The sequence below is a fragment of the Bombina bombina genome, chromosome 7, assembly GCF_027579735.1.
Source record: "Bombina bombina isolate aBomBom1 chromosome 7, aBomBom1.pri, whole genome shotgun sequence".
Classification (NCBI taxonomy): Eukaryota; Metazoa; Chordata; class Amphibia; order Anura; family Bombinatoridae; genus Bombina; species Bombina bombina.
In genome coordinates, this window is record NC_069505.1 from 11,744,655 (window position 1) to 11,764,605 (window position 19,951).

Sequence of the window (19,951 nt, forward strand, 5' to 3'; positions counted from 1 at the left end):
GTCACATGGATAGATTCCCTATAAATGAAGGTTTTGTTTTTTTTCTGACAGAAGTCGGGTAATCACAGAATTTCGATTCTTGTCTTTCTTCAGTCCTCTCCTCGGCCATTAGTGGCTCAGTACATGGAGGTATTCGGGCCGATGGTAGCGGCATGGGACAGCATCCCGTTTGCTCGGTTCCTTATCAGACCTCAGCAGTTTAACATTCTCAGGCTATGAAACAGAGATTATACAGATTTGTATTGGAGCAGGAAACGAGGGTTTTTCTTAAGGGTGGTTGCCTCTGGATCATCTCTTCCAGGGATCCTGCTTTCGCAGACCATCTTGGGTGTCTGTGACAACAGATGCCAACCTTCTAGGATGAGGAGCAGTCTAGGGCCCCCTTAAGGCTCAGGGAGTTTTTGACTTAGTCAGAGTCTGTTCTTCCTATAAACATTCTGGAGCTGAGAGCGATCTTCAATGCTATTCTGGCCTGGGCCCAGTTAGTCTCGGTCCAGTTTATCTGGTTCCAGTTGGACACATCTTCAGTTCATCAGGGAGGAACGAGGAGTTCCTTAGTGATGAGAGGTAACCAAAATAATTCAGTGGGCAGAGGCCCATTCTCGCTGTCTGTCAGCAATCCACATCCCAGGGGTGGTCTCTGGGAGACGGACTTCATGAACAGGCAGACTTTTCAGCCCGGGGAGTGGGTACGCCATCCGGGAGTGTTTTCCAGCCTTATTCTCAAATGGTGTCAGCCGGAATTGGATTTCATGGCATCTCGGCAGAATGCCAATCTTCCGAGGTACTGGTCGAGGTCCAGGGACCCTCAGGTGGTACTGTTAGACGCTCTGGCGGTACTTTGGACCTTCAGTCTAGCATACCTATTTCCTCCGTTTGCTCTTCTTTCTCGGGTTATTGCTTGAATCAAGCAGGAGAAGGCGTCAGTGATCCTCATTGCACTGGCTTGGCCTCGCAGGATTTGGTATGCAGATCTGGTGGACATGGCATCTCTGTCACCGTTGAGACTTCCGTTGAGGAAGAACCTCCTAATTCATAGGCCCTTCCTTCACCCAAATCTAGTTTCTCTGAAGCTGACTGCTTGGAGATTGAACGCTTCATTTTATCCAAGCGGGGGGTTTTCTGATGATTCAGACTCGTAAGCCTGTAACTAGAAAGGTTTACCATAAGATTTGGCGTAAATATCTCTCTATTTGAATCCAAGGGCTTCTCATAGAGTAGAGTTAGGATTCTTAGAATTTTGTCTTTTCTCCAAAAGGGCTTGGAGAAAGGATTATTGACAAGTTCCCTAAAGGGTCAAATCTCGGCCTTGTCTATTTTGTTACACAAACAACGTCTGGCGGATGTCCCAGATGTACAATAAATGTTGTCGGGCCTTGGTCAGGATCAGGCCTGTGGTCAAACCAGTTACTCCTCCATGGAGTCTTAATTTAGTTCTCAAGGGCTCTGTTTGAACCTATGCATTCCTTGGATATTAAGTTATCATCTTGGAAAGTTTTTTTATTTCTTTTACAAGATATGACGAGTCCACAGATTTCATCCTTACTTGTGGGATTTAACCTCCTGCTAGCAGGAAGTGGCAAAGAACACCACAGCAGAGCTGTATATATAGCTCCTCCCTTCCCTCCACCCCCAGTCATTCTCTTTGCCTGTGTTAGTCATAGGAAGAGGTAAATTGAGGTGTTAGTTTAGATTCTTCAATCAAGAAGTTTTTTTATTTTAAAATGGTGCCAGTAAGTACTATTTTTCTCAGGGAGAAATCGTTAGTCTATTACTTCCCAAGAGGAGTGGAGACATCTTATTTTCTGCCCTGATGTTGTTGATCTTAGCAAACATTATCTAAGATCCATGATGGTTCCCACAGCAGCTGAAGGTAGTGTAAGAAAATCTTCAGTGTGGAGAACGGTGTCTTGCTACAAGAAGCATTGAGGTATGTTCAGTCTTTTTTTGTTTCTGGGGAGACTTGATGCATCAGAACAGGCTGACATTGTTCCCTTTATGGGGAGGGGTAAGCAGTATGAGTAAAGAAATGGTGTACCTGGAATCCCTTTATCTTTATTGCCAAAGTATGTAAAATATTCTTTGACTTATCAAGGGGGGCTAGATGCTGGGATTTGCGGTTCTGCTTAAGGGCTGTCATTGTTATTTATTCCACTGGCCGGAGGAGTGCAGTGTTTTTACGATGTTTTCACTCGATATCTGGAGTGTATGTAAGAGGGCACATGGCTTTTTTTGTACTTAGAGGGACATGTTTAATTTTTTTTCTTACGACCCATGCGGTTCTTGGCAAGCTTGAGTTACGCCCACGGTGGGCGGGGCCTATTTTCGCGCGCTCAGACGTGAAGTATCAGCCGGATCGCATTGGCGATAGAGTCCTGATCTCTGGTGGGGCTTAAGTTATCCTGACTTCCAAAGGGTCTGAAAAGCTCCTCGAGCAGCAGCAGTTATATTCCGGGGGCACGTAGGCGCCACAGCAGAGCTGTTGCGTGGTGCAGGGGCCTAATTTAAAGATAATAAACAAAATAATTCTTAAAATCAATATTATATTGTTCTCACATATTTCAGCAATACTGATAGCGTTTTGGGCACATTAACCCCTTTTGGGACTTGATTGTTTTTTAGCGCGGTCTTGCCACCAGCGTTGAGACTGCTCTATTCCGCAAAGACTGCTGGAGGGAAGGTATTAATAGCGTCTTCTTGCTAGACTTGTGCTATTATGTCCTGAAAAAAACCCTTAATGACCAGTGACATACAAGGTACATTGTGGTCATTAAGGGGTTAAAATAATTTTTATTGCCACAAACACGTTTTTGAAGATATACCGCTGACTTCTCCCCAAGCGTCACAACCTTTAACGCCCACCCAAGCGACGCCTGGTTCTTCAACCGCATCTAATTCATTTACTCTGCAGGATATGGCTGCAGTTATGTCAACTACCCTTACAGAGGTATTATCTAAGTTGCCAGTGTTACAGGGCAAACGCAGTAGGACAGAAGTCAATGTGAATACTGAGTCCTCTAATGCTTTGTTAGCTATTTCCGATGTACCCTCACAGGGATCTGGTTTGGGGGTAAGGGAACTTCTGTCTGAGGGGGAACTTTCCGATTCGGGAAGTTCGTTACCTCAGACGGACTTGGACGTCATGTCCTTTAGATTTAAGCTGGAACACCTCCGCCTGTTACTTCGGGAGGTTTTAGCGACTCTGGATGACTGATTCTATTGTGGTACCACCAGAGAAATTGTGTAAAATCGACAAATACTTAGAGGTGCCTGCTTACACTGATGTTTTTCCGGTTCCTAAGAGAATCTTGAAGATTATTAAGAGGGAATGGGACAGACCAGGTATCCCTTTCTCACCCTCTCCTAATTTCAAGAAAATGTATCCCATATCTGACACTGTTCGGGACTCTTGGCAAACAGTCCCTAAGGTGGAAGGTACTATATCTACCCTAGCTAAGCGTGCAACTATTCCTATTGAGGACAGTTGTGCTTTTAAAGACCCTATGGATAAGACATTGGAGGGTCTCCTAAAGAGATTGTTTATTCATCAGGGTTTCCTTTTACAACCAACAGCCTGCATTGTACCAGTTACCACTGCGGCGGCCTTCTGGTTTGATGCTTTAGAAGAATCTCTTAAGACTGAGATTCCTTTAGAGGATATTTTAGATAGAATTAAGGCTCTTAAGCTGGCTAATTCTTTTATCACAGATGCCGCCTTTCAGATTGCCAAGTTGGTGGCTAAGAATGCCGGATTTGCTATTTTAGCGCGTAGAGCGTTATGGTTAAAATCTTGGTCTGCTGATGTGTCATCTAAGTCAAAGCTTTTGGCTATTCCTTTCAAAGGGAAAACCCTATTCGGGCCTGACTTGAAAGAGATAATTTCTGACATTAGATCTGGATCAGGAGACAAGAGACTCTCTTCTTTGGTAGTTGTCTCAGGATCATCTGTCCGAAGGGACGTGCTTCCGCAGACCCTCATGGGTGATAGTGACGACGGACGCCAGCCCTCTAGGTTGGGGTGCAGTCTGTAATTCCCTGAAGGCTCAGGGTGTGTGGACTCAGTCGGAGTCACTTCTTCCAATCAGTATTCTGGAACTGAGAGCAATATTCAATGCTCTTCAGTCATGGCCTCAGTTGGCTTCAGCCAAATTAATTCGCTTTCAGTCGGACAACATCACGACTGTGTCTTACATCAATCATCAGGGAGGTAGAAGTTCCTTAGCAATGACAGAATCCAAGATAATTCTGTCAGCAATCTACATCCCAGGAGTGGACAACTGGGAAGCGGACTTTTTAAGCAGACAGATGTTTCATCCAGGGGAGTGTGAACTCCATCCGGAGGTCTTTGCCACTCTGATGCTCAGATGGGGCAGATCGGAGTTGGATTTGATGGCATCTCGTCAGAATGCCAAGCTTCCAAGATACGGATCCAGGTCAAGGGATCCTCAGGCCGAACTGATAGATGCCTTGGCAGTGCCTTTGGTCATTCAACCTAGCTTATGTGTTTCCACCGTTTGCTCTCCTGCCCCGGGTGATTGCTCTGATCAAACAGTAGAGGGCTTCAGTAATTCTAATCGCGCCTGCGTGGCCTCGCAGGACTTGGTATGCCGATCTAGTGGACATGTCCTCTCTGCTGCCGTGGAAGCTTCCATTTAGGCAGGACCTTCTCGTTCAGGGACCCTTCCAACACCCAAATCTAGTTTCTCTGCAATTGACTGCTTGGAGATTGAACGCTTGATTTCTCCAACATAGGTGTGTCCGGTCCACGGCGTCATCCTTACTTGTGGGATATTCTCTTCCCCAACAGGAAATGGCAAAGAGCCCAGCAAAGCTGGTCACATGATCCCTCCTAGGCTCCGCCTACCCCAGTCATTCTCTTTGCCGTTGCACAGGCAACATCTCCACGGAGATGGTTAAGAGTTTTTTGGTGTTTAAATGTAGTTTTTATTCTTCAATCAAGAGTTTGTTATTTTAAAATAGTGCTGGTATGTACTATTTACTCTGAAACAGAAAAGAGATGAAGATTTCTGTTTGTAAGAGGAAGATGATTTTAGCAACCGTTACTAAAATCGATGGCTGTTTCCACACAGGACTGTTGAGATGAATTAACTTCAGTTGGGGGAAACAGTGGGCAGACTTTGCTGCTTGAGGTATGACACATTTCTAACAAGACTTGGTAATGCTGGAAGCTGTCATTTTCCCTATGGGAACCGGTAAGCCATTTTCTTAGTTTAGTATAAGAATAAAGGGCTTCACAAGGGCTTTAAAGACTGGTAGACATTTTTCTGGGCTAAAACGATTACTTTACAAGTATATTTAGTGGATTATAACTATAAATAGTTCTTTTAATCTTGGGGATGTATTAAAAAAACGGCAGGCACTGTATTGGACACCTTTTTCACTGGGGGCCTTTTCTAGTCATAGGCAGAGCCTCATTTTCGCGCCACTAATGCGCAGTTGTTTTTGGAAAGCAAGGCATGCAGATGCATGTGTGAGGAGCTAAGAACCACTGAAAAAGCTTATTGAAGGCGTCATTTGGTATCGTATTCCCCTCTGGGCTTGGTTGGGTCTCAGCAAAGCAGATACCAGGGACTGTATAGGGGTTAAATGTAAAAACGGCTCCGGTTCCGTTATTTTAAGAGTTAAAGCTTTCAAATTTGGTGTGCAATACTTTTAAGGCTTTAAGACACTGTGGTGAAATTTTGGTGAATTTTGAACGATTCTTTCATACTTTTTCACATATTCAGTAATAAAGTGTGTTCAGTTTAAAATTTAAAGTGACAGTAACGGTTTTATTTTAAAACGGTTTTTGTGCTTTGTTATCAAGTTTATGCCTGTTAACATGTCTGAACCATCAGATAGACGATGTTCTGTATGTTTGAAAGCCAAGGTTCCTCCCCATTTAAATATATGTGATGAATGTGACATAGTGTCCAAACAAAGTAGGGACAATGATGCCACTGATAATGATGTTGCCCAAGATGATTCTTCAAGCGAGGGGAGTAAGCATGGTACTGCATCATCCCCTTCTGTGTCTACACCAGTCTTGCCCACACAAGAGGTCCCTAGTACATCTAGTGCGCCAATCCTTCTTACTATGCAACAATTAACGGCTGTAATGGATAATTCTATTAAAAACATTTTGTCCAAAATGCCCACTTATCAGAGAAAGCGCGATTGCTCTGTTTTAGATACTGAAGAGCATGAGGACGCTGATGATAATGGTTCTGACATACCCTCACACCAATCTGAAGGGGCCAGGAGGGAGGTTTTGTCTGAGGGAGAAATTTCAGATTCAGGAAAAATTTCTCAACAAGCTGAACCTGATGTTATTACTTTTAAATTTAAATTAGAACATCTCCGCGCTCTGCTTAAGGAGGTGTTATCTACTCTGGATGATTGTGACAATTTGGTCATTCCAGAGAAATTATGTAAGATGGACAAGTTCCTAGAGGTCCCGGTGCCCCCCGATGCTTTTCCTATACCCAAGCGGGTGGCGGACATTGTAAATAAGGAATGGGAAAGGCCCGGCATACCTTTTGTTCCTCCCCCTATATTTAAGAAATTATTTCCTATGGTCGACCCCAGAAAGGACTTATGGCAGACAGTCCCCAAGGTCGAGGGGGCGGTTTCTACTCTAAACAAACGCACTACTATCCCTATAGAAGATAGTTGTGCTTTCAAAGATCCTATGGATAAAAAATTAGAGGGTTTGCTTAAAAAGATGTTTGTTCAGCAAGGTTACCTTCTACAACCAATTTCATGCATTGTTCCTGTCACTACAGCAGCGTGTTTCTGGTTCGAAGAACTAGAAAAGTCACTCAATAAAGAATCTTCGTATGAGGAGGTTATGGACAGAGTTCAAGCACTTAAATTGGCTAACTCTTTTATCTTAGACGCCACTTTGCAATTAGCTAGATTAGCGGCGAAAAATTCAGGTTTTGCTATTGTGGCGCGCAGAGCGCTTTGGCTAAAGTCTTGGTCAGCGGATGTGTCCTCCAAAAACAAATTGCTTAACATCCCTTTCAAGGGTAAAACGCTGTTTGGCCCTGACTTGAAAGAGATCATTTCAGACATCACTGGGGGAAAGGGCCACGCCCTTCCTCAGGATAGGTCTTTTAAGGCTAAAAATAAGCCAAATTTTCGTCCCTTTCGCAGAAACGGACCAGCCTCAAATTCTACACCCTCTAAGCAAGAGGGTAATAGTTCTCAAACCAAACCAGCCTGGAGACCGATGCAAGGCTGGAACAAGGGTAAGCAGGCCAAGAAACCTGCCACTGCTGCTAAAACAGCATGAAGTGTTGGCCCCCGATCCGGGACCGGATCTGGTGGGGGGCAGACTCTCTCTCTTTGCTCAGGCTTGGGCAAGAGATGTTCAGGATCCTTGGGCGCTAGAAATAGTTTCTCAAGGTTATCTCCTGGAATTCAAGGAACTACCCCCAAGGGGGAGGTTCCACAGGTCTCAATTGTCTTCAAACCAAATAAAAAGACAGGCATTCTTACATTGTGTAGAAGACCTGTTAAGAATGGGAGTGATTCATCCTGTTCCATTAGGAGAACAAGGGATGGGGTTTTACTCCAATCTGTTCATAGTTCCCAAAAAAGAAGGAACATTCAGACCAATTTTAGATCTCAAGATTCTAAACAAATTTCTCAGGGTTCCATCGTTCAAAATGGAAACCATTCGAACAATTCTTCCTACCATCCAGGAAGGTCAATTCATGACCACGGTGGATTTAAAGGATGCGTATCTACATATTCCTATCCACAAGGAACATCATCGGTTCCTAAGGTTCGCCTTTCTGGACAAGCATTACCAGTTTGTGGCACTTCCATTCGGATTAGCCACTGCTCCAAGGATTTTCACAAAGGTACTAGGGTCCCTTCTAGCGGTGCTAAGACCAAGGGGCATTGCAGTAGTACCTTACTTGGACGACATACTGATTCAAGCGTCGTCTCTGTCAAAAGCAAAGGCTCATACGGACATTGTCCTAGCCTTTCTCAGATCTCACGGGTGGAAAGTGAACATAGAAAAAAGTTCTCTGTCCCCGTCAACAAGAGTTCCCTTCTTGGGAACAATAATAGACTCCTTAGAAATGAAGATTTTTCTGACAGAGGCCAGAAAATCAAAACTTCTAAGCTCTTGTCAAGTACTTCATTCTGTTCTTCTTCCTTCCATAGCGCAGTGCATGGAAGTAATAGGTTTGATGGTTGCGGCAATGGACATAGTTCCTTTTGCACTAATTCATCTAAGACCATTACAACTGTGCATGCTCAGACAGTGGAATGGGGATTATACAGACTTGTCTCCGACGATCCAAGTAGATCAAAGATCCAGAGACTCACTCCGTTGGTGGCTGAACCTGGACAATCTGTCACAGGGAATGAGCTTCCGCAGACCAGAGTGGGTCATTGTCACGACCGACGCCAGTCTGGTGGGCTGGGGCGCGGTCTGGGAACCCCTGAAAGCTCAGGGTCTATGGTCTCGGGAAGAATCTCTTCTCCCGATAAACATTCTGGAACTGAGAGCGATATTCAATGCTCTCAAAGCTTGGCCTCAACTAGCAAAGGCCAAATTCATAAGGTTTCAATCAGACAACATGACGACTGTTGCATATATCAACCATCAGGGGGGAACAAGGAGTTCCCTGGCGATGGAGGAAGTGACCAAAATAATTCAATGGGCGGAGAATCACTCCTGCCACTTGACTGCAATCCACATCCCAGGAGTGGAAAATTGGGAAGCGGATTTTCTGAGTCGTCAGACTTTCCATCCGGGGGAGTGGGAACTCCATCCGGAAATCTTTGCCCAAATAACTCAATTATGGGGCATTCCAGACATGGACCTGATGGCGTCTCGTCAGAACTTCAAGGTTCCTTGCTACGGGTCCAGATCCAGGGATCCCAAGGCGACTCTAGTAGATGCACTGATAGCGCCTTGGACCTTCAACCTAGCTTATGTATTCCCACCGTTTCCTCTCATTCCCAGGCTGGTAGCCAGGATCAATCAGGAGAGGGCTTCGGTGATCTTGATAGCTCCTGCGTGGCCACGCAGAACTTGGTATGCAGACCTGGTGAATATGTCATCGGCTCCACCATGGAAGCTACCTTTGAGACAGGACCTTCTTGTTCAAGGTCCATTCGAACATCCGAATCTGGCTTCACTCCAACTGACTGCTTGGAGATTGAACGCTTGATTTTATCAAAGCGTGGGTTTTCAGATTCTGTCATTGATACTCTTATCCAGGCTAGAAAGCCTGTAACTAGGAAAATTTACCATAAAATATGGAAAAAATATATCTGTTGGTGTGAATCTAAAGGATTCCCATGGAACAAGATAAAAATTCCTAAGATTCTATCCTTTCTACAAGAGGGTTTGGAGAAAGGATTATCTGCAAGTTCTTTGAAGGGACAGATTTCTGCTTTATCTGTTTTACTTCACAAAAAGCTGGCGGCTGTGCCAGATGTTCAAGCTTTTGTTCAGGCTCTGGTTAGAATCAAGCCTGTTTACAAACCTTTGACTCCTCCTTGGAGTCTCAATTTAGTTCTTTCAGTTCTTCAAGGGGTTCCGTTTGAACCCTTACATTCCGTAGATATTAAGTTACTATCTTGGAAAGTTTTGTTTTTGGTTGCAATTTCTTCTGCTAGAAGAGTTTCAGAGTTATCTGCTCTGCAGTGTTCTCCTCCTTATCTGGTGTTCCATGCAGATAAGGTGGTTTTGCGTACTAAACCTGGTTTTCTTCCGAAAGTTGTTTCTAACAAAAACATTAACCAGGAGATAGTTGTGCCTTCTTTGTGTCCGAATCCAGTTTCAAAGAAGGAACGTTTGTTACACAATTTGGATGTAGTTCGTGCTCTAAAATTCTATTTAGAGGCTACAAAGGATTTCAGACAAACATCTTCTTTGTTTGTTGTTTATTCTGGTAAAAGGAGAGGTCAAAAAGCAACTTCTACCTCTCTCTCTTTTTGGCTTAAAAGCATCATCCGATTGGCTTATGAGACTGCCGGACGGCAGCCTCCTGAAAGAATCACAGCTCACTCCACTAGGGCTGTGGCTTCCACATGGGCCTTCAAGAACGAGGCTTCTGTTGATCAGATATGTAAGGCAGCGACTTGGTCTTCACTGCACACTTTTACCAAATTTTACAAATTTGATACTTTTGCTTCTTCTGAGGCTATTTTTGGGAGAAAGGTTTTGCAAGCCGTGGTGCCTTCCATCTAGGTGACCTGATTTGCTCCCTCCCATCATCCGTGTCCTAAAGCTTTGGTATTGGTTCCCACAAGTAAGGATGACGCCGTGGACCGGACACACCTATGTTGGAGAAAACAGAATTTATGCTTACCTGATAAATTACTTTCTCCAACGGTGTGTCCGGTCCACGGCCCGCCCTGGTTTTTTTAATCAGGTCTGATGAATTATTTTCTCTAACTACAGTCACCACGGTATCATATGATTTCTCCTATGCATATTCCTCCTTTACGTCGGTCGAATGACTGGGGTAGGCGGAGCCTAGGAGGGATCATGTGACCAGCTTTGCTGGGCTCTTTGCCATTTCCTGTTGGGGAAGAGAATATCCCACAAGTAAGGATGACGCCGTGGACCGGACACACCGTTGGAGAAAGTAATTTATCAGGTAAGCATAAATTCTGTTTTTATCTAAGCGGGGGTTCTCTGATTCGGTCATTGATACTTTGATTCAGGCACGTAAGCCTGTCACTAGAAAGATATACCATAAGATATTGCGCAAATATCTTTTTTGGTGTGAATCCAAGGGCTACTCATGGAGTAGAGTTAGGATTCCCAGGATTCTGTATTTTCTCCAAGAAGGATTGGAGAAAGGGTTATCAGCGAGTTCCTTAAAGGGACAAATGTTTGCTTTGTCAATTTTGCTACACAAACGTTTGGCAGATGTTCCAGACGTTCAGTCTTTTTGTCAGGCTCTAGTCAGAATTAAGCCTGTGTTTAGACAAATTGCTCCACCCTGGAGTTTGAATTTAGTTCTTAATGTTCTTCAAGGGGTTCCGTTTGAACCTATGCATTCCATAGATATTAAGTTGTTATCTTGTAAAGTTTTTTTATTTTTGGTTGCTATTTCTTCTGCTCGAAGAGTTTCTGAGCTTTCAGCGTTACAATGTGACTCGCCTTATCTTATTTTTCATTCTGATAATGTGGTTTTACGTACCAAACCTGGGTTCCTTCCTAAGGTTGTTTCACATAAGAATATTAATCAGGAAATTGTTGTTCCTTCATTATGTCCTAATCCTCCTTCTAAGAAGGAGCGTCTGCATAACTTGGACATGGTCCGTGCCTTGAAGTTTTACTTGCAGGCGTCTAAGAATTTCCGTCAATCATCATTATTCATTGTTTATTCTGGAAAGCGTAGGGGTCAGAAAGCTACGGCTACCTCTTTCTTTTTGGCTGAAGAGTATCATTCGCCTGGCATATGAAACTGCTGGACAGCAGCCTCCTGAAAGAATTACGGCTCATTCTACTAGGGCTGTGGCTTCCTCATGGGCTTTGCTGTGGTGCTCTGTCGCCTCCTGCAGACCAGGAGGTGAATATCCCATTGGTAATTAAGATGATCCGTGGACTCATCGTGTCAAAAAAGAGATACATTTATCAGGTAAGCATACATTTTCTTATGTATGTGTGTGAAACAGAATTATTTGAATTTGTATATTATGCTGAACATGTATGTATATTTATTTACTAGAGTACTTTATAACTGTGAAATTTGTTTAATATTCATATATTTGTAATGTATTTGTGTTTTTATTGCCCATAGTAATATGATATTTTTACTGTTTGCACAAACATTTCATTTATTTCATCTGTTTTTAATTCACTGCCTAATTATGGGCTGGGATGTTCCCTTTAAATAGGGAGCCTGTGTAGCACTCGGTATCCTATGATTAAGTGCCTGCTGTGGCACAAAACTAGTCGGGCATTTTTGGCTATGTACTTGGGTTTTTAAACCTAATAAAGTTGTTTTAGTTTGAACAGCCTTTTTTTTACATTTGTGCGTCTGCATACCCTTTTGTCTTGGATGTCCCTCCTCAACCCCCCTTGCTTGCATAAGTACGTGCATCCTCACGTGCACACTCTTTTTATATCATACCACAATGTTTGCAGTAGGACACTGATAGGGGGGTGGAGCAGGCTACACTTGGCAACACTAAAGTGTCAGTAATTTTGCAGATTTTTGGAAATGTTATTAAAATACTTTTAAGCTTTCTTTACACTTTTTTCACACACTGTTCTACCTCAGTTGACACTCTTATATTATGAACGTTACTCAAATTGTTTTATGGCACTTTAAGATTTTTAAGAATCGGTTCCATATTGTGCATTCAGAGTGTTACCCCTTGGTTGTTTGAGAGGGCTGTCGTGGTTGTCTGCACCAGTGGTTCCAAGGCTGGTTCCTTAGTTATGGACACTCTTGGCCTATGTGTGACGTCTTGTAAATGCAAAGCTGAGACGTCTTCATATGTGAGGCTGGGAAATTGTCATTACTTCATACAGCACTACTTCTCCTTTATACATAGTGCCTACTCTCCCAGTAATCACTTACCTAGGTATCCCCAGAGGTTCATATTGTGTCCCCCCTACACAGTACCAATGCCCCCTGTGATCTGCCCCTCAGAGTTGCTTATTTAAAATTTTATCTTCAGCAAATGATACCAGGAGAACGAAGTGCTTTTAAAAAAAGTAATTTAATTATTATTATACTTTATTTATAAAGCACCAACATTCTGCAGCGCTGTTCATGGGTACTATTATTTTAAATAAAAACATACCCATACACATATACACACACATACACACACATACACACACATACACACACATACACACACATACACACACATACACACACATACACACACATACACACACACATACACACACACATACACACACACATACACATACACACACACATACACACACACATACACACACACATACACACACACATACACACACACATACACACACACATACACACACACATACACATACATATACATACACATACACATACATACACATACACATACACATACATATACATACACATACACATACACACACACATACATACATATATATATATATATATATATATATATATATATATATATATATATATATATATATATATATATATATATATATATATATACGGAATTGAGGGCCCTATTCCTGTGGGAAGTTAGAATCTAGAAGGGTAGGGAGGTGTGAGGACTGCAAGAGTGAGAGAAGTTAAAAGAGGGTTAGATTAGGGGAATATTAGCTAAGTGGAATTCATTTGTTACTGAGTTGGGTGATGGCTTCTCTGGACAGAAATGTCTTCAGGGAGCATTTAATAGATCAGGGGAAAGTCGGACAGCGTGAGGAAATGCGTTCCAGTGGGTTGGTGCCGCACAAGAGAAGTCCTGTAGTCTAGCATGGGAGCAGGTGATGGCAGAAGATACAAGGAGCAGGTTGTTGCTGGACCTTAGGGGGCGGGCTGGACTATATTTGTTGATGAGTGAGGACAAGTAGTGGGGGCAGTGCTCTTAAGGGCTTTATAGGTCAGGGTGAGAATTTTAAATTTAACTCTGCTGTGAATAGGGAGCCAGTGAATGGACTTAGAGAGGTGCAGCAGATACACAGCGTTGGGAGAGGTGGCTCAGCCTGGCAGAGGCATTTAGGAGGGATTGAATGGGGAGAGGCGGGAAAGAGGAAGGCCAGTAAGTAGGTTATTGCAGTAGTCAAGTCGGGAAATTACAAGGGAGTGGACATATTGCTTTGAGGTGTTGGCGTATATTTAATAGAAATATGTTGAGCTTAATGTTTGAGTGTGTTTTGAGAGGTCTTTGTATATTTATACACAGCGTATACATGTGAGTCTTGGTATTACAGGTTACAGGTGTCGGGGCAGGATGATAACACCCTGGAGCTGTCCTTGGGGACAACAGGACACACGTTGCTGGTTACAGGGACCCCTTTTCGTCTGGATATCCTTGCTGGTCAAGATCTGGTGCTGAGTGTGAACTCAAGGGGGTTGCTTCACTTTGAACACCTGCGTCAGCGGAAGGACACGTGAGTATGGGATAAGCGGGAATGGCAAAGGGATGGGTTAGAGAGCGCAGGGGGAAGCATATTACACAGAAGGCAGTGGGGGAGCTTTGAGAAGGGTTTAATTGTTTAGCTTTTTCCTGGGTTTTGAACTGAAATATCTTTTCTTTCTTGTTTTTGTTTTGCTTTTGCTCTGTCCCTCCCTCTTTTCTTTCTGCTGCCATCACCTCACCTTCACCTCCTAGTCTCTCGGATAAAGTTAGTAGCGCTGTCGGTAACATGTGGCATAAAGTGAAGACTCTTTTCTCTAGGTAATAAGTCCAACCTACCTGCACTGTCCGCATTTGCACAGGTCTAGTGTTAGTCCCCACTTGCATACAGAGAGGAAAGCTTCAGACAGGGGGGGACACATGAAAATATCATTCTGTCTATATGTGGTTTTTCAACAGAACAGGAAACAGTTCTTCTTGCAGATACAATGGCATAAGGCAAATAACTATTTCCCCTCTTACTACAAGTGACATAGATGACAGCTGTCTTTTCCTCCCACTGCAGGGTGCCACACACAGAAGGGAGCTATGAGTCTGTCCCTCTCACTGCAGGGTGCCACACACAGAAGGGAGCTATGAGTCTGTCCCTCTCACTGCAGGGTGCCACACACAGAAGGGAGCTATGAGTCTGTCCCTCTCACTGCAGGGTGACACAGACAGAAGGGAGCTATGGGTCTGTCCCTCTCACTGCAGGGTGACACAGACAGAAGGGAGCTATGGGTCTGTCCCTCTCACTGCAGGGTGACACAGACAGAAGGGAGCTATGGGTCTGTCCCTCTCACTGCAGGGTGACACAGACAGAAGGGAGCTATAAGTTTGTCCCTCCCACTGCAGGGTGACACAGACAGAAGGGAGCTATGGGTCTGTCCCTCTCACTGCAGGGTGACACAGACAGAAGGGAGCTATAAGTCTGTCCCTCCTACTGCAGGGTGACACAGACAGAAGGGAGCTATAAGTCTGTCCCTCCTACTGCAGGGTGCCACACACAGAAGGGAGCTATGAGTCTGTCCCTCCTACTGCAGGGTGACACAGACAGAAGGGAGCTATGGGTCTGTCCCTCTCACTGCAGGGTGACACAGACAGAAGGGAGCTATGGGTCTGTCCCTCCCAATGCAGGGTGACACAGACAGAAGGGAGCTATGGGTCTGTCCCTCTCACTGCAGGGTGACACAGACAGAAGGGAGCTATGGGTCTGTCCCTCTCACTGCAGGGTGCCACACACAGAAGGGAGCTATGGGTCTGTCCCTCCCAATGCAGGGTGACACAGACAGAAGGGAGCTATGGGTCTGTCCCTCTCACTGCAGGGTGACACAGACAGAAGGGAGCTATGGGTCTGTCCCTCCTACTGCAGGGTGACACAGACAGAAGGGAGCTATGAGTCTGTCCCTCCCACTGCAGGGTGACACAGACAGAAGGGAGCTATAAGTCTGTCCCTCCCACTGCAGGGTGACACAGACAAAAGGGAGCTATGAGTCTGTCCCTCCCACTGCAGGGTGACACAGACAGAAGGGAGCTATAAGTCTGTCCCTCCTACTGCAGGGTGACACAGACAAAAGGGAGCTATGAGTCTGTCCCTCTCACTGCAGGGCGACACAGACAGAAGGGAGCTATGGGTCTGTCCCTCCCTCTCACTGCAGGGTGACACAGACAGAAGGGAGCTATGAGTCTGTCCCTCCCACTGCAGGGTGACACAGACAGAAGGGAGCTATAAGTCTGTCCCCCCCACTGCAGGGTGACACAGAAAGAAGGGAGCTATGTGCCTGTCCCTCCCACTGCAGGGTGACACAGACAGAAGGGAGCTATGGGTCTGTCCCTCTCACTGCAGGGTGACACAGACAGAAGGGAGCTATGGGTCTGTCCCTCTCACTGCAGGGTGACACAGACAGAAGGGAGCTATGGGTCTGTCCCTCCCACTGCAGGGTGACATAGACAGAAGGGCGCTATGTGTCTGTCCCTCCCACTGCAGGGTGACATAGACAGAAGGGAGCTATGGGTCTGTCCCTCTCACTGCAGGGTGACACAGACAGAAGGGCGCTATGTGTCTGTCCCTCCCACTGCAGGGTGACATAGACAGAAGGGAGCTATGGGTCTGTCCCTCTCACTGCAGGGTGACATAGACAGAAGGGAGCTATGGGTCTGTCCCTCTCACTGCAGGGTGACATAGACAGAAGGGAGCTATGGGTCTGTCCCTCTCACGTGACACAGACAGAAGGGAGCTATGAGTCTGTCCCTCCCACTGCAGGGTGACAAAGACAGAAGGAACTATGAGTCTGTCCCTCCCACTTCAGGGTGACATAGACAGAAGGGAGCTATGGGTCTGTCCCTCCCACTTCAGGGTGACAAAGACAGAATGGAGCTAGAAGTTTGTCACCCTGCAGTGGGAGGGACACAGACAGAAGGGAATTATGTGCCTCTCCCTCCTCTCTCTTTGTGTCTCTTGTATATTAAGGTGCAATTAGTTATGGATTCAGTCTTAGTCCATTGATTCCCCCCCCACACCCATGTTCATCTCACATCTTTTCCCCCTCCCTGCATCCCCCCTTCCCCTGTAGCAGCACTCCTCACCCCTCCTCTCTGTTCGGCTTGTAGTGACTCTGAGAAGCATGAAGTATCTCCTGAAAGTGAAGAACCGAATGCAGGAGAGCCGGAAACACCAAAAGAGGAGGAGGAGGAGAGCAAAAAGGTGAGCGCACGGCACCAGAAGACATGGTACTATAAGGACGTGTGTGAGTGGTGAGCTGGGCAGTTCTGTAAGTAGAGAGGGCACCTACTGGAGCATAGGAGAGACTGTACAGTGTAAAGTATTGTACTCACAAAGGAAGTATTGGCAATGAGTGGGGGGAGTACTCCGGCCATTCAGTGTCAACGAGGGGGACGGTAGAGGGGGAAGAGACTGACCCCTGATTACTATGTTTCTCTGACAGGCTGAAGAGGAAGAGCCGGGCATGTGGGATGAGACCTTTAAAACTCACACGGACTCAAAACCAAATGGTGAGACCCTGTCTGAGCTATGGCTGCTTAACCTCCCTTTCTACTCTTTATACTAAAGTCTCATAAATGTCCCATAATCTGCAGATGCTTAATGAATTGTCAGAACCTAAAGGCAGTGATCTGCCACTATATCTAATCGCCCCCCCCGCGCATGAATGTTATCTCTCTTGCACGCACTCTCGCTCGCTCACACATTCTTGATCTCCCATTTCTCATTTGCCTGCATTTTTACATACCATATGCTTTGTAAAACCAGCGTTGCTTGTAAGCTGCACAGATATAAACAAACATAGCAAGATTCCCTGGAGCCTTTGTGGGCTCTGGAGACTTTAGGGCACATCGGCCTGTTCACTAGATAAACATAGAGCCGTCAGCTTAGTTCTGCCGTTTACTGATCTTGTATGTATTTTTTAAGAGTCTAAATTTATAGCACAGTGTTTGTCATAAACAAGCAAGTCTGTGAAGTCTGCAATTTGCATTTTCAATTCTCAGAATTGGAAAGCCCACAACTTATAGAGGAAAATGACTGTAAATTGCATAGTTGTTTTACTGAACATTTTGTTACAATCCCATAGTGTTTCCCAGTACTTGCTCTCTACACTACGTTTAGGTTATGTTTCGCATTATTGAAATCCTTTAGTATCTGACACCGCATACAGGTAGCTATTGCTTCTGTACATGAATGATTTCACTAATAGTCCAGAGATACACACATTAAAGGGACAGTATACTGTAAAATAGTTTTTCCCTTAATGTGTTTACAATTGCTTTTTTTACCAACTACAGAGTAAAACATGTTTGAAAATTAGCTTTTTAAGGTTTATTTGTGTATATTAAAGCTCTGATTTTGTGTTTTAAAGCCACAACTTAATAAAATGGGTTGAGCTTGTAGGTATAATCAGATCTCATTACTATATCACATTGTGTACATATACCTGCTTCTTTATATTATATCTGTCCATAAAACAATCACCGGTACTTGGAGAGAACAATGGAAAATTAACATTTCTCTTGTTAAGTGTATTCAGTCCACGGGTCATCCATTACTTATGGGATATATTCCCTTCCCAACAGGAAGTTGCAAGAGGATCACCCAAGCAGAGCTGCTATATAGCTCCTCCCCTCACATGTCATATCCAGTCATTCTCTTGCAACTCAATGAGATAGGACGTTGTGAGAGGTCTGTGGTGTTTTTTATACTTAGTTTTTTTCTTCAATCAAAAGTTTATTTTAAATGGCACCGGAGTGTGCTGTTTGTTCTCAGGCAGTATTTGGAAGAAGAATCTGCCTGCGTTTTCTATTATCTTAGCAGAAGTAACTAAGATCCACTGGCTGTTCTCGCACATTCTGAGGAGTGGGGTAACTTTCAGAAAGGGAATAGCGTGTGGGGAATCCTGCAAACAAGGTATGTGCAGTAAATTATTTTTCGAAGGAATGGAATTGACTAAGAAAATACTGCTGATACCGATGTAATGTAAGTACAGCCTTAAATGCAGTAGCGACTGGTATCAGGCTGATGAATGTATGTACAATAAATAATTTTCTAAGGAATGGAATTTGACTAAGAAAATACTGTTAATACTGAAGTAATGTATGAGCCTTAACTGCAGTAGAAGCGACTGGTAGCAGGCTTATTAATAACACTACCTAACTTTTAAAGTGCATGTTGAAAACGTTTACTGGCATGTTATTCGTTTTTTGTGAGGTACTTTGGTGATAAATCTTTTGGGGCATGATTTTCCACATGGCTGTTGTTTATTTCTATATAGAAACGATTAACTGAGGTTTCCCACTGTTGTAATAGGAGTGGGAGGAGCCTATTTTAGCGCTTTTTTGCGCAGTAAAAATTCAGTTTCAGTCTTCCTGCTTCTTCCTCCTTGATCCAGGACGTCTCTAGAGAGCTCAGGGGTCTTCAAAAGTCATTTTGAGGGAGGTAATCAGTCACAGCAGACCTGTGACAGTGTGTTTGACTGTGATAAAAATGTTAATTGTTAAATTGATTATCCGTTTTTGGGTATTAAGGGGTTAATCATCCATTTGCTAGTGGGTGCAATGCTTTGCTAACTTAATACATTTACTGTGAAAATTTGGTTGCTATAACTGATTTGGTTCATTGTTATTTCAACTGTGACGATTTTTTTGTGCTTCTTAAAGGCGCAGTAGCGTTTTTTTATATTGCTTGTAAATTTATTTGAAACGATTTTCCAAGCTTGCTAGTCTCATTGCGAGTCTGTTTAAACATGTCTGACACAGATGAATCTGTTTGTTCACTATGTTTGAAGGCCAATGTGGAGCCCCACAGAAATATGTGTACTAAATGTATTGATGTCACTTTGAATAAAAGTCAATTTATATCTGTAAAGAAATTATCACCAGACAACGAGGGGGAAGTTATGCCGACTAACTCTCCTCACGTGTCAGTACCTTCGCCTCCTGCTCAGGAGGCGCGTGATATTGTGGTGCCAAGTACATCAGAGAGGCCCATACAAATCACTTTGCATGACATGGCTGCTGTTATGACAGAGGTATTATCTAAATTGCCTGAATTAAGAGGCAAGCGCGATAGCTCTGGGTTAAGGACAGAGCGCGCTGATGATGTGAGAGCCATGTCTGATACTGCGTCACAATTTGCAGAACATGAGGACAGAGAGCTTCATTCTGTGGGTGACGGATCTGATCCAGGGAGACCGGATTCAGAGATTTCTAATTTTAAATTTAAGCTTGAGAACCTCCGTGTATTGCTAGGGGAGGTATTAGCGGCTCTGAATGATTGTAACACGGTTGCAATTCCAGAGAAAATATGTAGGTTGGATAGATACTTTGCGGTACCGGTGTGTACTGACGT

At 44.2% G+C, this 19,951-nt stretch overlaps 1 protein-coding gene across 2 annotated transcripts in view; it reads left to right on the forward strand.

Annotated features, from left to right (window-relative positions):
* GANAB (glucosidase II alpha subunit) overlaps nt 1–19,951 on the forward strand; it is a 132,929-nt gene that overhangs the window by 59,942 nt on the left and 53,036 nt on the right. Inside the window, exons 5-8 of one of the 2 annotated variants that reach the window (XM_053719950.1) lie at nt 13,910–14,089; nt 14,311–14,376; nt 16,705–16,798; nt 17,040–17,106. In XM_053719950.1, the coding sequence (XP_053575925.1) occupies nt 13,910–14,089; nt 14,311–14,376; nt 16,705–16,798; nt 17,040–17,106 (407 nt within the window). The remainder of the gene's footprint in view (nt 1–13,909; nt 14,090–14,310; nt 14,377–16,704; nt 16,799–17,039; nt 17,107–19,951) is intronic. The other variant, XM_053719951.1, reaches the window with a different exon arrangement.